A 16763-nucleotide genomic window follows, 5' to 3' on the forward strand; every position below is an offset into this window, starting at 1 on the left:
ATTTGTACTGTCTGTTTAGATTTATGTGATATTTTTTGCACAAAATATATAAGTGAATATTGTAACAGTTATGTTTTCAATTGTAAGCATTAAATTGATAAATGTTATTTACATTTTTTTGGCTTTATCCTTTCCAACAAAAAAAAAGGCGTCGCGCAGGTAGCTCTCTTTCCTTATGAGCCGTCCCCACCAACTTTCAACACAAAGTTACACCCTTGCTTGAATCTGGCTTGCAGTCTGTTATCCAAACGGATTGTTAACTTGATGAGCTCCTCCAAGGTTGCTGGTTCATCGAGAGTGGCCAGCTCGTCTTTAATAGATTCGTCTAGAGCATGGAAATAAGTGCTTTTAAGCACAGATTCATTCCATCCGGACGCAGCAGCTTTGACCCGGAAGTCGATTGAAAATTCGGCAACAGTTCTATTTTCTTGTTTAAATTCTAAAAGTCCACGAGACTCTGTGGACTTGTCTGTGTCTTGATTGAATACTTGTGAAAACTCTTGGATAAATTGTTCAAATGTACAATCAAAACTAGATTCTGAAGAAAATCTGGCTTCCGCCCATTCGAGGGCTTTTCTGGACAATTGAGACAGAATAAAGGCAATTTTCCTCTTCTCATTAGGAAAACTGGATGGCGAATGTTCAAAAATGAGTTTACACTGGAACAAAAATCCCTTACACTTACTTGGATTGCCAAAACATTTTTTAGGAAGTGAAAGGCGGAATTCAGGAAATGACGGACCGGGTTTTGACCTGAGTGGAGGATTAGTCTCTTGAACCGGAAATTGAGCGGGCTCCGTTCTTGGAGTAGCATTTTGCAGATAGACTATCTCCTGTAAAGAGCGGTTTGTTTGGTCACGGAGGGCGGTGTCGTGGCTCTGAATCAGAGTTTGTTGTTGTTCCAATATCCTCCCGAGTGATTCTGCTGGGTTAGTCTGTTGGCCAGAGTGTTCTGTCATGTTTGGCTTCAGGTGCCTAACCCACATGCAGAACACTCCGAGACTGGATAAAAGTTCAAAAGTTTATTTAGAAGATGGAATACAATAAATAAACAGATCCCATGGGGAACTCGTCTGGTCACGAGTGGATCCTGAAATGCACACAGAGTTAACAGGTCCAGGACTGGTCACAAGTGGGTTCACTGCTGAGGGGGACAGAGGAGTTAGTGGAGGTCCAGGTAATTTGCAGGATGAGAGTGCGCAGGGCTGTACCTGTACAGGAGTTGAGCTGAGCGGCTGAGGGGGAACCTTGAGGGTCCAGAGGCTGTCGGCAGGCTGAGGGCTAGGCGGAGGCAGAGCTTTGGTTTGAGTGTTGGCAGATTACCGATTAGAGTTTCCCTTCCGGTTTCTTCAGAGAGCGGGCAGGCAGGTCTTTGACAGAAATAGTTTTCCAGGGTTCTTCAGAGAACAGACAGGCAGATTACCGGCAGAGATACTCTTCTGGGTTTCAGGTTTCAGACAGGTTCAATCTAGGAAGCAGAGAGGAGAAAACAGATCAGGTTCAGGTTCTGGTTTTCAGGGAGTCAGAGATTCAGACAGGCAGGTTGGCTTAGGCTTGCTAACCTTAACTGGCAAACACTCTGGCACTGGAGAGAAGTCCTCTGCCTCCTTAAATACAGATCTCCTGATAGGCGACAGGTGGTTGCAATCAGCTCCGGCTCCAGGAGATCTAGTACGCCCTCTGGTGGAGAAAGTGGACAGACCTCCAGATCCCAACAGAAGTGAGAGTTGGACTGCTGCTCAAGGCTAGACTGTCCTAATTCACAGCTGATAAATTGCAGCTCTCAGTGTTTTGAACTCTTTAAAGGACTCAGCCTGAAACTGAATAGAGCTCTTTCCATTAATAATAGCAAAACAGAGAATTAAGGAAAATGAAAAGAAAGTGGACTCAATCACCTTGGAGATTTGGTTTAAAATGTAAGTTAGAGGAAGAAATTAGTCTATTTAGCTGGTTGGCCTATGCCACAGATTTCAAACCATTTAGAATGAATTTTAAATTCAAAGAATGGACAAGTAAAGGATTAAACTCTCTAGAAATATTTCTCAAAAAAAAGGTCAAATTTTAAGTGTCCAAACTCTGCAGAGGGAGTTCCATTTGGAAATCAAGATTTTTACATGTACCTTCAGCTAGGGGACTACTATTTAAAAGAGTTAAGCCCAGTCCTCCAAGGTGAAATTAATAAAATAACACAAATATGAAGTGATGCAGATAAAAATAAAAGTGATATCAACACTGTATAAAGAAATAATAGATAATAGGAAAACCTCAATGCTGTATATTAGAGACCATCTACAGGAGGACATAAGTGATGATATGTGGAACACTATTTGTAAATCGCAGGTTACCACTACTATTTCTAGGAACTGGAAATTTTTTTTGTAAATTTTGTAAGTTTTTTGTTACTCCAAAGAAAAAAAAGGCATTGTTATCCTTAAACCAAACTAGACAGAGCTTTTTCCATTAATAATAGCAAAACAAAGAATTAAGGAAAATCACCTTGGAATTTAAGTTAGAGGAAGAAATTAGTCTATTTAGCTAGTTGGCCTATGACAAAGATTTCAAACCATTTAGAATAAATTTTAAATTTAAAGAATGGACAAGTAATGGATTAAACATTCGGGAAAAAAATTCTCAAGAAAAGCCAAATTTTAAGTGTCCAAACTCTACAGAGGGAGTTCCATAATGGAAATCAAGATTTTTACATGTACCTTCAGCTACAGGACTATTATTTAAAAGAGATAAGCCCAGTGCTCCCAGGTGAAATTAATACAATTACACAAATATTAAGTGATGCAGATAAAAGCAAAAGTGGAAAGTGGTATCAACACTGTATAAAGAATTAATAGATAATGGGAAAACCTCAATGCTGTATATTAGAGACCATCTACAGGAGGACATTAGTGATCCTATGTGGAACACTATTTGTAAATCGCAGGTTACCACTACTAGTTCTAGGAATTGGAATTTTTTTTTGTAAATTTAGTCTTTTTTTTACTCCCAAGATAAAAAAGGCATTGTTATCCTTAAACCATTCCTGCTGGAGACTGTGTGGAGAACAGAATGTGGGTCATGCACATATATTCTGGAGGTGCTGCAATCCATCCCTATTTTGGGAAGAAAATGCCTAAGAAATTGATAAGAAACTGAGGTACAGAACCCCAAGGAAAATACTGACATATTTTAGTCAAGTAAAGGGAGCAGAGATTCAGAAGAAAAATCATTATTTATTTAAGATTCGGTTGGCAGCAGCAAAAAAGTTAATTCCACACAATGGTATAAAAAAGAACCCGCTAGCGGTATAAACTGGATGGACATCGTAGAGGAAATTCACAGCACAGAAAGACACACTTTTATAATAAGGTTGCAACAAGCAAAATATGAAGCTCTTTGGAAACAATGGATAATGTATATCAGTCATTAATTACCACATGTTCTTTGTAATTTGCTCTGTCTGATATTATTTGTACCTTTCAAAAATAATCAAATACAAGTGAAAAAGAGGAAAAACAGAGCAAGTAACAAAAACAAAGGAAAAACTCAAAATAAGAAACATAACTAAACAAAACTAAAATCTGAATGTTTATTTTTATGATACAAAGGCAAAGAAAATCATTGTTTTCATGGCAACACAATTCCATATATATCACTGAAGCCATAAAGAATGGTTGACATTAAATTAACCAACTTAAAAGAAAATCTGTACAAGAACATCTTTTTCGATTTTTTTCCTTAATTCAGTTTAAGACTGACCCTAAACTATTTGACCTGAAGGTTTTTTTCAATGCAAGCAGATCAGGTTCATAGAAATAATCAGTTTCACAACCTAACAGAGACAGATTCAGAGTCATATACATACATTTCACTTAATTCCCACATCAGTACAGGTAGGCTAAGATTAGGATAGTGCTGTGGCTTTTAGTACAACACTAAACCTAAAGCTATTTTATGTTTGACTCATCTAGGTTCTATGCAGAAATACCATGTTTTCATTTTATTTGTATGATGTGTTGCACTTTATTTCTTTAATACGATTAGTTGAGATTATACATTTCATTAGTAAGCAGCTAAGAGTTTTGAGAAAAACAAAAGCTTAGCCAAAAATCTGAAAAAGCACACCTTTAAGGTCCCCACAAAGCAGTCTGACCTAAATTTAATCTTGATTCAATTATAACAATATTAATAATCTTAATTCTTCAAATAGATTTACCCTGAGTATAAATTAGGTGGGCTTTCAAGAAAAAATATAAAAGTACTCTAAATGCAAAAACCAGTTATAATCTTTTAACTAGACAATCATGATTTCACTTGATGCTGAATGATTTCTTGAGACTTTCCTTTGCCTGCTCTTCTGTTATTTTCTTCCAACCATCAGGAATGTCTGCAGGGTTTGCTTTATATGCTTCAGCAAATTCCTTGTTGTACTTGTTCATCACATATTTCCAATAATCTGATGCCTCATAACTTGAATCTGGAGTAATTTTCCAGTCTGAATAAATCTTCCTATATTCTTTGTAAGGATGCCATTCATTTTTTGTAGCGCTACAGCGAAAACATGTGTCACTGATGACAGAAGAAGAACAGATGTCAGTTGTAAGTTTTTTTGAATCATCCCACCTATAACAACCCAAACCCATTGGTCGATGCAGGGAAGCAAAGTGTTCACTGTGAGCTGCTCCTCCTGCATCACAGGGTATTTCACAGAATGGACATTGTTTGCCACAACCAACCACTCTGTTGAAAAGCTCATCCTGTGGTTTTAAATGGAGCTGTCTGAGTTTTGTTTCAAAATCTGTGTTTTTAAACTTCTTCCCAAGAGCTTCTTTCATTTCCTTCACACACTCACTGAGCCAGTGAGCAAACTGTTCCTGGTCAGCCTTGTTCAGAACCATAAAGGCATTGAGAGCATCCTGGGGAATAACCAGTTTATCACCAAGTTTTTTGCAGATATTTTCAACAAATGTCTTCAGACTATCTGTCTTCTCTGCTTTTGCTTTTTCAATGGCAGCATTTATGTGATCGATGCAGGACTGAAGACGTCTGTCCTCTAACTCACATACTGAGAACTCAGAGGAGAAACTCTCCTTAATTCTATGATGTATCCAAACTTTTGCATAATCTTCATATTTGCAAACGTATGTCTGGAAGTTTTTGAAGTTGCTTTTTTCAATCAAATCCAGTAAAATAGAATACTGGAAGGACATCCGTGTGCTGAACTCTTCTTTTGTCAGCATTTTATTAACAATATCAGAACCGAGAGAACGATAGACAAAGTCCTCCACAGCAGTTTTCAGACAATGGTTGGTGAATTCCTCAGCTTTCTTCCGGCACTGATCTCTCTCATGGAACACATCTTTGAAATCAGTGCAGAACTTTTCCTTGTTTTTCTGCAGACATCTCTTGGGATCATTTTCTTGTATGAAATCTTCGTGCATCTTTTGAAACTCTCTAGCAGCAGATCCACAGATGTGCTGCTTCAGAGAAACCTCAAACTCAGTGTCGCTGTTAACATCATCATTGTTCAGCTTCTCATCAATGATGTGAAGGATCTCCTGGATGTAAGTATCATGATAATTTGTTTTCCTTTGCATTTTTCTTGACACAAACTTACTGCAATCAGCTATGATGCTGATTGCATTTTTTTGTCTCTCCTTTACTATATCCTTCTCAGACCACCATCCTTTCAAAGCAACTTTCATGTTTTTCCCCAATCCTTTAGGTATGTAGGTAAAATCCTTCAATCCACAGTCTTTAAGTCTTTTTTTACTTAACAGTTCACATGCATGGCCGCCTTTAGGTGAAAGCTTTGTTAGCAACTGACTGTAAACACTGGCATAGACATCTAAAGTCTGTGGTGCAGCAAAAGACAAGGTGTCCAATGTTTTAGTCCACATCCTATCAAAACTGTCTTCAAGCTCTCTGTCTGTCATTTTAACTTTTTTCTTACGGCACTCATCAATTAAAGCACAAACTGCTTTTTCAATTTTTTCTGTATAGCTGGTCTTAATTTTATCCAGTTCTTGCTTTCCCTGTTTGATGTCTGCTGCTTCTCTGAGCTGGTTAAACACTGATCTTTCAGTTTGTCCTCTAAGACTCTTTATGCTGTTTGAAAAGTCCTCTCTGTATCCTTCAACCAGGTAAACATGACCTTCTGGCTGCTCAAAGTATTTCTTCAGCTTCTCAAGAATAATTGATTCCAACTTCATCAGCTCTTTGAGTGCTTCACTTTTTAACTCACTGATAAAGCCCTCCATGTCAGATGTGTCAGATGTTGCAGCAACTGTACCAAAATTAGAAATTCTAGTTTCTGCATTGGTAACCCAGGTGTACATTTCTTTTTTGAACTCCCACTCCCATTTGTTGTACTCTGTGGAGAGCCTCATGTATGCATCAGCTACCAGACTGTTTCTGAAGCTGAAGATGAAGTTTTCATGTTTTACTGCTTTCCACAGGCTGGTTATCCACTCTATGAACTCCAAGATATTATTAGAAGTTGACCCACACTTTCCCAGCAGTTGGATGATGTTTTTCTTGAGCTCATAGACAGCCTCACTGTATCCTGCATTAACTGGTGCCATTGGTGGGTTTCCATTCCAGAGTCCAGGAATGTAGCAGTTCCCAGTGTCTGGATTGTACTCCATGACATCAGTGAATTTCTTGTTCTTCTCTCTCTTTTCCATTTTAGCTGCTGCCTGGGTCATCTCATTCAGCTGTTCTAGGAGCAGCTTCCTGTCTCGTAGGTTCTTCTCATGAGCTGAAACATCAGAAACGTTCTGGTGAACAAACTGACATCTGGGCTTTTTGCCAACCTCCTTCATCCTGAGGAAAGCATGCACCACTATCTGCAGGATGTCTTTCATTTCTGTTGAATTCTCCATTGCAATATTGATAATGGTGACATCACTCAGGCCAACAACAAGTGTTGCCAGCTCATTGTCATGTTCATGGCTGTTGTCCAGTTGAGCGAGTTCAGGAGACTTTAAGCCTTCAGTGTCGATGATCATCATAAAGTCACAGTTTAGAATATTTCTGTAGTCTTCATTGACTTTGATGAGCAGCATGAAGGCACCTCTAGTGCATCGACCACTGCTGACTGCAAACTGCACTCCAAACATGGTGTTCAGGAGGGTGGATTTCCCTGTGCTCTGAACTCCAAGAACTGTGACGACCACTATCTTGTTCTTAGGAGACACCAAGTCATTGAGCTGATAGAGAACATCACTCACCCATCTGAGAGGTATGTTGGAAGCATCTCCATCTACAAGCTCAAGAGGAAATCCATCCAGCAACAACTGAGCACAGAGTTTAGGCAGATGTTGCAGTTGTTGACGTGATGGATCAGTTTCAGGAAGAGAAAGAGAAGCTTCGTAGATCTGACCCATTTCACGGAAGAAGTGTTCAACTCCCAGTGAGCTATTGGAAAGTTGTTGGTCAATTTCTTTGATCTCTTGTTTGTGCTCAGAGTCACTGTACTTCTCTTTGTACTTCACCCTAAGGCCAGAAAGTTTTTCTTGAGACAAGTCATCAAGATTCATTCTCACCCATTTCAGAAAATAACCCCTCTCTCTCTCTGGGCTGGATATTGCTTTAATGAATCGTGCCATTACATCTGACACAGCATAGGTGTTCTGTTTCTGACGCTGCTCTTCTTTTTTCATTCTAAGATTACTTTTATAGTTTTCTATGTTTTCAGATCCAACATTTCGAAGACGAAATTCTTCCTTTTCCAAGAAAGTCAGTTCCTTCCATATTTGGCCTTGCAAAGGAAACTGTTCCTCTTTGTATTCGAAGATGTCTTTAATCTCTGCAGTGATGGCATCTGCATTTTTTTTCCCTTCCTGACATTCTTTAGAATCCTCATCAACTTCTATTCCCAGTTCATGTGCAATGTCAGCCATCTTCTCTACTGATATCTTCATCTGAGGATCATAAACCACATCCCCGATTGCTTTTCTCAGCCCTTTGATGAAAGTAGCATCATTTGTTTGTTTTTGTTTAATTAGAATGTTTGTTTTCCCAAGATTGTTTGCTAACCTTTTAAAAGCATCAATACTCAAGTTCTTGTTTTGTTGGTTTCCTACCAAGAAGATCTTTGCTTTGTGGTTTTTGTTAGCCAGCAGTTCTAACTGTGATTCCAGCTGCTCCAGCTCATCAAAGAACACAAAAACTGCAGCAGATGTCTGACACAAAAAGGAGAATTGTGTTTCAAATGAAGCTATGTCACCACGAAGGTTAGCTATAGCTACTGGCTCACTGAAAATGTCCATGTTTTTGTTTCCACAGGGAAGGTACCAGGTCATTTCAGTCAGTCCATTGGATATTACTCTTGGACTGTCTCCACACTCCATGTTGCGGTGAACAAAGGTGTCATGGTTCTGCTGAGAGTTACTCAGGAGTTTATTGAGGATCTCTGATTTGGACATGGAGCACTCACCCAGTCTCACAAAAGAGACCATTGGGAGTTCAGAAGTAACTATTCGTTCTTCAATGAAGCCCTTTGATTCTGAAAGATCTGGAGGTCTGTACTTCTTAACAATGTCTCTCATGGCCCACAGCATGAGGGTGCACTGCTTTGTATCACAGTTTGGAAGCAGCAGAGGAACTGAGAACTGACACATGGACATTTTTAACACCAGATCTTGTTGAACAAAACCATCAGAGCACAGAAAGAGAGCAGTGATTAAGTCAAGGGGGTTTAACGTGTCATCTGTGTTGATATCATTAAAGTAATCAATAGAATCTAACTCTGCACTCTGTGATTCAGAGATACACGTATTTCTTGCTGTCACATTATTCATCATCAGTTTCTTTAAGAAATACCAGGGAAGATCTGATTTGTCCTTTGCTGGTTCATCAGTAATGGTCTTATTATCAAGCTCTAGGATCTTGTTGAGTGACATCTTCTCTCTGTAGAACTCCTGCAACCTCAAATCCTCCAAAAAGCTCTTCAGGTAAGTATCTGTGGAATACAAACACAATCAAAGGTGAATCTAAAAATGAGCATCCACACATGATGAACAATATTTTATTAAATGGTTTTCCTTATCATTTTAAAGGTGGATTTTTTTATAAATATTAGATCCTTAAAATCAACTTAAAACTGAAACATTTACAGATGATAAAGCAATTAATTTCTGACTCTGTATAGTGATTTTACTAGTATACAAGATAAGGTTTTGTTTTTGTTTAAGTTGTGTTAAACCTTTATTTATTATAATTGTTTAGAAGTCATTGTCCCTCATGTTGTGAAAGTTTACCAAAAGATTATGAATATATTAAATAACTAGAACTGGAAGTTATACTTGATTAATAGGTCATTCAAATGAAGGGTAAAACAAATTATTTATTATCAGATTAATGATTATTATATATAATGTATTTTAGCCTCTTACCATGGGGAGCAGAGCATTCAGCCGCTCTGCCCCCCGCCTCTGGAACTCTCTACCACCTCAACTTCGAAATACGGACTCAATTCTCCATTTTAAAATGCAACTCAAAACCCATCTGTTCAAGATTGCTTATTCTCTTTAAAAATATCAATTTCACTGTCACAGCCTCTGTATTTTTAAAATGTTTTNAAATTCCAGTTTGCGAGCGCAAATTACTGCACGCAAAATTGGATCTTGATAAATCCGGCCCTTGGTCGTCCAACTAGACATCATGATTTCACCTGATGCTGAATGATTGCCTTAGACTTTTCTTTGCCTGCTGTACTGTGATTTTCTTCCAAGCATCAGGAATGTCAGTAGGTTCTGCTTTATATGCTTCGGAAAATTCCTTGTTGTACTTGTTCATGACATATTTCCATTTGTTTCAAAGTCTATTTTTTTAAACTTCTCCCTAAGAGCTTCTTTCATTTCCTCCACACACTCACTGAGCCAGTGAGCAAACTGTTCCTGGTCAGCCTTGTTCAGAACCATAAAGGCATTGAGAGCATCCTGGGAAATTACCAGTTTATCACCAAGTTCTTTGATAGTCTGAAGACATTTGTTGAAAATATCTGCAGTATTTTCTACTTTTGCTTTTTCTATGGCAGCATGTATGTGGTTGATGCAGGACTGAAGACGTCTGTTCTCCAACTCACATACTGAGAGCTCAGAGGAGAAACTTTCCTTAATTCTATCACGTATCCAAACTTTTACATAATCTTCATATGAGTAAATGCATCTCTGAAGGTTTTTGAAGTTGCTTTTTTCAATCAAATCCAGTAAAATTAAATACTTGAATGACATCCGTGTGCTGAATTCTTCTTTTTTCAGCATTTTATCAACAATATCAGAACCAAGAGAACGATAGACAAAGTCCTTCACAGCAGGTTTCAGACATTGGTTGGTGAATTCTTCAGCTTTCTTCTGGCACTGATCTCGCTCATTGAACACATCTTTGAAATCAGTGCAGAACTTTTCCTTGTTTTCCTGCAGCCATCTCTTAGGATCATTTTCTTGTATAAAATCTTCATGCATCTTTTGAAACTCTCTAGCAGCAAATCCACAGATGTGCTGCTTCAGAGAAACCTCAAAGTCAATGTCCCTGTTAATATCATCATTGTTCAGCTTCTCATCAATGATGTGAAGGATCTCCTGGATGTAAGTATCATGATAATTTGTTTTCTTTTTCATTTTTCTAAACAAAAAATTACAGCAATCAGCAATGATGCTGTTTGCATTTTTTTGTCTCTCCTTTACTATATCCTTCTCAGACCACCATCCTATCCAAGTAACTTTGATGTTTTTATGCACTCCTTTAGGTGTGTATTTAAAAGGGCTCCAATCCACAGTCTTGAAGTCTTTTCTTACTTAGCAGTTCAGAGGCATTGGCTTCCTTTGGGTGAAATATTTGTTTGTAGCTGATGGTAAACCCTATCATAAACATTTAAAGTCTTCTGTGCAGCAAAAGTCAAGGTGTTCAATGTTTTAGTCCACATCCTGTCAAAACTTTCCTCTAGCTCTCTGTCATTTTTAAATTTTTTCTTTTGACCCTCATGAATTTAAACAGACTGCTCTTTCAAGTTCTTCTGTGTAGGTGGTTTTGATTTTAAAACTTTCCGTTCTTGCTTTCCCTGTTTGATGTCCGCTGCTACTCTGAGCTGCTTAAACACTGATCTTTCTGTTTGTCCTCTAAGACTCTTTATGCTGTTAGATAATTCCTCTCTGTATCCTTCAACCAGGTAAACATGAACTTCTGGCTGCTCAAAGTATTTCTTCAGGTTCTCAAGAATCATTGCCTCCAACTTTATCAGCTCTCTGACTGCTTCACTTTCTAACACGGTGACAAATTCCTCCATGTCAGATATGTCAGTTGTTGCAGCAACTCTGCCAAAATTAGAAATTCTAGTTTCTGCTTTGGTAACCCAGTTGTACATTTCTTTTTTGAACTCCGACTCCCATTTGTTGTACTCTGTGCAGAGCCTCATGTATGCATCAGCTACCAGACTGTTTCTGAAGCTGAAGATGAAGTTTTCATGTTTTACTGCGTTCCACAGGCTGGTTATCCACTCTCTGAACTCCAAGATGTTATTAGAAGTTGACCCACACTTTTCCAGTAGCTGGATGATGTTTTTCTTGAGCTCATAGACGGCCTTACTGTATCCTGCATTAACTGGTGCCATTGGTGGGTTTCCATTCCAGAGTCCAGGAATGTAGCAGTTCCCAGTGTCTGGATTGTACTCCATGACATCAGTGAATTTCTTGTTCTTCTCTTTCTTTTCCATTTTAGCTGCTGCCTGTGTCATCTCATTCAGCTGTTCTAGGAGCAGCTTTCTGTCTCGTAGGTTCTTNAAATGTTTTTAAATGTCTTTATAATTATTATTTTTATTTTTTCTGACACTTTTTATGTTTTGTACGGTGACCTTGAGTGTCCAGAAAGGCGCCTTTTTAAATAAAATGTATTATTATTATTATTATTACTCCTAAAGTTTGAACTCCTGAATCTGGCTGTTAAAAATCCAGTTGTCTTTCACCAATTTAGTTATTAAGACTATGGCTATTAGCAACGTTATTAATCACCAACCAAATAAATATGCCTCTGTTTATTCGGATAATACTGAAAGAAGAGTGAATCCAGTCTGAGTGATAAATTGTTCTCTGTGTTAAATAAACACAAGAGACCACGGGTTAAAAATACAATGGTACCTTTAATAACTACCGGCAAACAATATAATCTCTAATATCTACACAAACACTAAACACTGTTGAGTATAAGCAGAAATTATGACTCAGGAATGCATTAAACTGTGATGAGAAGTGGGTTAGTTTAGCTGGTCCCAGGGGGTCTGGTCCGGATGGATACAGCTGAAACTAAGAAAAGGTTCGCTCACGATGTTAGCCAGTCCACTGGAGCATATTTATTAGACCCACGTGGCTCGTTCAGTCTATGCAGTGAGCACTGGCATTCAGGTAAACCTTTTAAACCCGTCAGCAGTTGAATCAGAAAGCTCATTTCAAATAAAACACAAACACGACCATCTATTCTACCTAGTTCACAGAAGCAGAGCACTCATTAAGGGTCAGATAGAAGGGGGGGGGGATGGATGTTACTATTTAGGCTCAGTGGGATGGAAGGCTTTCACCTCGGTTCGGTTTCTGCAGGCCCCTTTCTTCGGTCCAGTTGGTTCGTCAAACAGCAGCTCTCCAAAAGATTTGGATTAATCCGATGCAACAATAAGAGGCAACTTTGTAAGGGGCTTAGTTTTATAACTCACGGTAGCTGGGACATCCCCCTTTTAACTACAAGGGTTAGCTTGTAACGACGTCCCTCATTGTAGCAGCTGCTCTCAGCCTCCCTCTCAGGCAGAGGTAGTCCCGGGTCTGGCTGCTTCTAACGGCCCCTTTAGCAAACAGCATTTGGGGCCCTCTGTTCGGTGGTTAGATTTAGGTAAACAAAGCTGGATGAACTCTCCTCTCTCTGCTGCAGCTAGGGCTGGGTATTGTTCAAAAATTTTCGGTTCCGGTACCAATACCGATACCTTCACTTCGATACCGGTTCCTGAACGATACTTTTTTCGATACCAGTTTTATAATATCAATTCGAGAAAAAAAAGAAAATNCATCTCCATCTACAAGCTCAAGAGGAAATCCATCCAGCAACAACTGAGCACAGAGTTTAGGCAGATGTTGCAGTTGTTGGCGTGATGGGTTATTTTCAGGAAGAGAAAGAGAAGCTTCGTAGATCTGACCCATTTCACGGAACAAGTGTTCAACTCCCAGTGAGCTATTGGAAAGTTGTTGGTCAATTTCTTTGATTTCATTTTTGTTCTCAGAGTCCTTGGATATTTTCTTATAAAGAGCCCGAAGGTCAGAAAGTTTTTCTCGAGACAAGTCATCAAGGTTCATTCTCATCCATTTCAGAAAATAACCCCTCTCTCTCTCTGGGCTGGATATTGCAGTAATGAAGCGTGCCATTACATTTGACATAGCATAGCAGTTCTGTTTCTGACGGAGCTCTTCTTTTTTCATTCTAAGATTACTTTTATAGTTTTCAATGTTTTCAGATCCAACTTTTCGGAGACGAAATTCTTCCTTTTCCAAGAAAGTCAGTTCCTTCCATATTTGGCCTTGAAAAGGAAACTGTTCCTCTTTGTATTTTAATGTGTCTTTAATCTCTGCAGTGATGGCATCTGCTTTTTTCTTCCCATCCTGACATTCTGGAGAATCCTCATCAACTAAAATTCCCAGGTAACGTGCAATGTCAGCCATCTGCTCTACTGACATCCTATGTTTTGTGTTGGTAAGTACATTGCTCACACTGTTCTTCAAACAGTTGACAAAGTCAGCATCATTTATCTTCTTTGTTTTTATGATGATTCTGCTCTTAGTCAACCCCAGTTTGTTTGCTATTTTTTTTAGGCTATCTGGGGTAAAGTTTTTGCTATTTTGGTTTCCCACTAAGTAAATATTTTCTTTGTGGTTTCTGTCAGTCAGCAGTTTGAACTCTTGCTCCAGCTGCTCCAGCTCATCAAAGAACACAAAAACAGCAGCAGATGTGTGACACAAAAAGGAGAATTGTGTTTCAAATGAAGCTATGTCACCACGAAGGTTAGCTATAGCTACTGGCTCACTGAAAATGTCCATGTTTTTGTTTCCACAGGGAAGGTACCAGGTCATTTCAGTCAGTCCATTGGATATTCGTTTTGGAGTGGCACCACACTGCATGTTGCGGTGAACAAAGGTGTCATGGTTCTGCCAAGGGTTACTCAGGAGATTATTGAGGATCTCTGATTTGGACATGGAGCACTCACCCAGTCTCACCAAAGAGACCATTGGAAGTTCAGAAGTAACTATTCTTTCTTCTATGAACGCCTTTGATTCAGTAAGATCTGGAGGTCTGTACTTCTTAACAATGTCTCTCATGGCCCACAGCATGAGGGTGCACTGCTTTGTATCACAGTTTGGAAGCAGCAGTGGAACTGAGAACTGACACATGGACATTTTTAAAACCAGATATTGATTAACAAAACCATCAGAGCACAGAAAGAGAGCAGTGATTAAGTCAAGAGGGTTTACCATGTCATCTGTGTTGATACTATTAAAGTAATCACTAGAATCTAACTCTGCACCCTGTGATTCAGAGATACACGTATTTCTTGCTGTCACATTATTCATCATCAGTTTCTTTAAGAAATACCAGGGAAGATCAGATTTGCCCTTTGCTGGTTCATCAGTAATGGTCTTCTTATCAAGCTCTAGGATCTTCTTGAGTGACATCTTCTCTCTGTAGAACTCCTGCAACCTCAGATCCTCCAAAAAGCCTTTCAGGCAAGTCTCTGTGGAATACAAACACAATCAAAGGTGAATCTAAAAATGTGAATCCAAATCATGATGAAAAATATTTTATTAAATGTTTTTCCTTAAAATTTTAAAGGTGGACTTTATATAAATATTATATCCTTTCAAATCAACTTAAAACTGACATTTTTACAGATGATAAAGCAATTAATTTCTGACTCTTGATAGTGATTTTATCAGTATATTTTTAAGTTGTGTAAAACTTTTATTTATTACATTTGTTTAGGAGTCATTGTCCTCATGTTGTGAAAGTTTACCCAAAGATTATGAATATATTAAATAACTAGACCTGGAAGTTATAGTTGATTAAAAAGTAATTCAAATGAAGGATTAAACTAATTAATTATTATCAGATTAATGATTATTATATATAATATATTTATTTTATTATATATAAAAGTATTTTAGCCTCTTACTAAAAGGGTTGAACTCCTGAATCCTGCTGTTAAAAATCCAGTTGTCTTTCATCAATTTAGTAATTTAGACTACGGCTATTAGCAACGTTATTAATTACCAACCTATATCAGCAACATTCGATCCCAAGACTTCTCCCCCAGTCAGCCTGGAAGGTTTATATTTACATGTTTGCCTCTTTGCTCCCATCCACTTATATATCAAGTACCACTCCCAATGAAGACACACTTGCAGCTGTACGAAGCACCTTAATTAAAGGTGGAGGGGTATAAATGAGAGTCGGATTCCCCCTTCCCTCCAATATTAATGGAAAGCAGTGAAAAGCGTTCTTGCCATGGCCACACAGTGACACCTTAATGAGGGCCTTTCCTTTTTAGAATTATTGACTTTTTTTTTTCTTTTTCAAAAATTCAGCAGTCCTGCACTGATGCAAACTCACTTGAACGGTCCCCTCACCCTAACCACTACGTGGTTTGGGACAGTCCTTAATGTGGTGAACCCTCCACAGGACGGCCCAAATAGAGGGTCAGTGCTTAGGAAAAGTGTTTAAGGGTGCATTTGGGTCAGCAAGTCCTGCGTGTTTGCTTGAAATGGCACTCATGCATAGATTTCCTGTTTATATACATTTTCAGGTAATTTTGTAAAAGCTATGACACCCAATCATTTAAAAAATGTATAATCTCCTTATGTGTTATTGAATAAAAATGTGACTACAATCAGTATGATCTCACAGCGGGTGGTCAATCAGTAATTTTGGGTTGATCAGGGATTTTAATTTGTCATCAGAGTAAATTGCTCCAACTAAAGAAGGCTTTAATTCAAAATTATCAGAATATTACTTATAATTCAGTTAAGAACATTTCTAATAGTATTACTACCACTATTGCTAGGTAATAGTGGGGAGAATGAGTGCACTGTCTGCAGCAGACATAGAAACAGAGGAACATCTTTTCTTTTCCTCCTCTGTGAACCCATGAAACCACAAATATTGATGAAAGAATTCACTTTGACGAATATAAAAAATATTAGCTTTAATTATCTTAGGTTCCCTCTCAAATCCAATCCAAAAGAAGTTAATTTAAAATGAATAGCATTTATACCGTTTTTTTTGTTTTTTTTATTCTAAAGGTAATAGTGGGGAGAATGAGTGCACTGTCTGCAGCACAGACATAGAAACAGAGGAACATCTTTTCTTTTCCTCCTCTGTTTTAAAAATACCACACTATTTCTCTTCAAGTTTAATTTAATAAATGAACTGTTTCCTAAAATGTTTCTAAGTTGTTTTGCTAACCTCTGTGGGAAAACCTTCACAGCTCAGCTTTGCAGACTTTAAGTTAGTGAGAAAAACCTTGCCCAGTTAGAACAGGGCGGAACATGGAGCTATTAGGGCTGCTATGATTTCCTATTTCTCTATTTGCTAGAAAGATAAATAAAGTGCAGACTGGGTGAATTACTATCGATCTCTTCCTTTGTTAAAGCTGAAGTCTGTAAGTTTTTTAAATTTTTTTTGTCATATTGGCTAAAACTGTCCCTATGCCCAGACAGCAGTACATGTGATATGTAACCTGT

The 16763-nt window shown here is 38.2% G+C and overlaps 1 protein-coding gene and 1 pseudogene across 1 annotated transcript in view; both read right to left on the minus strand.

Annotated features, from left to right (window-relative positions):
* The window catches only part of LOC107093377 (up-regulator of cell proliferation-like), a 15176-nt gene extending 6235 nt beyond the window's left edge, over positions 1 to 8941 (minus strand). Inside the window, exons 1-2 of the mRNA XM_015388400.1 lie at positions 8750 to 8941; positions 5945 to 8704 (exon numbers count right to left, since the gene is read on the minus strand). Of these exons, the coding sequence (XP_015243886.1) occupies positions 5945 to 8704; positions 8750 to 8897 (2908 nt within the window). The 5' untranslated portion in view covers positions 8898 to 8941. The remainder of the gene's footprint in view (positions 1 to 5944; positions 8705 to 8749) is intronic.
* An 847-nt stretch (positions 8942 to 9788) lies between these two features.
* The window catches only part of LOC107093378, a 9976-nt pseudogene continuing 3001 nt past the window's right edge, over positions 9789 to 16763 (minus strand).

This window comes from Cyprinodon variegatus, unplaced genomic scaffold (assembly GCF_000732505.1).
Source record: "Cyprinodon variegatus isolate N-32 unplaced genomic scaffold, C_variegatus-1.0 Scaffold422, whole genome shotgun sequence".
Taxonomy (NCBI): domain Eukaryota; kingdom Metazoa; phylum Chordata; class Actinopteri; order Cyprinodontiformes; family Cyprinodontidae; genus Cyprinodon; species Cyprinodon variegatus.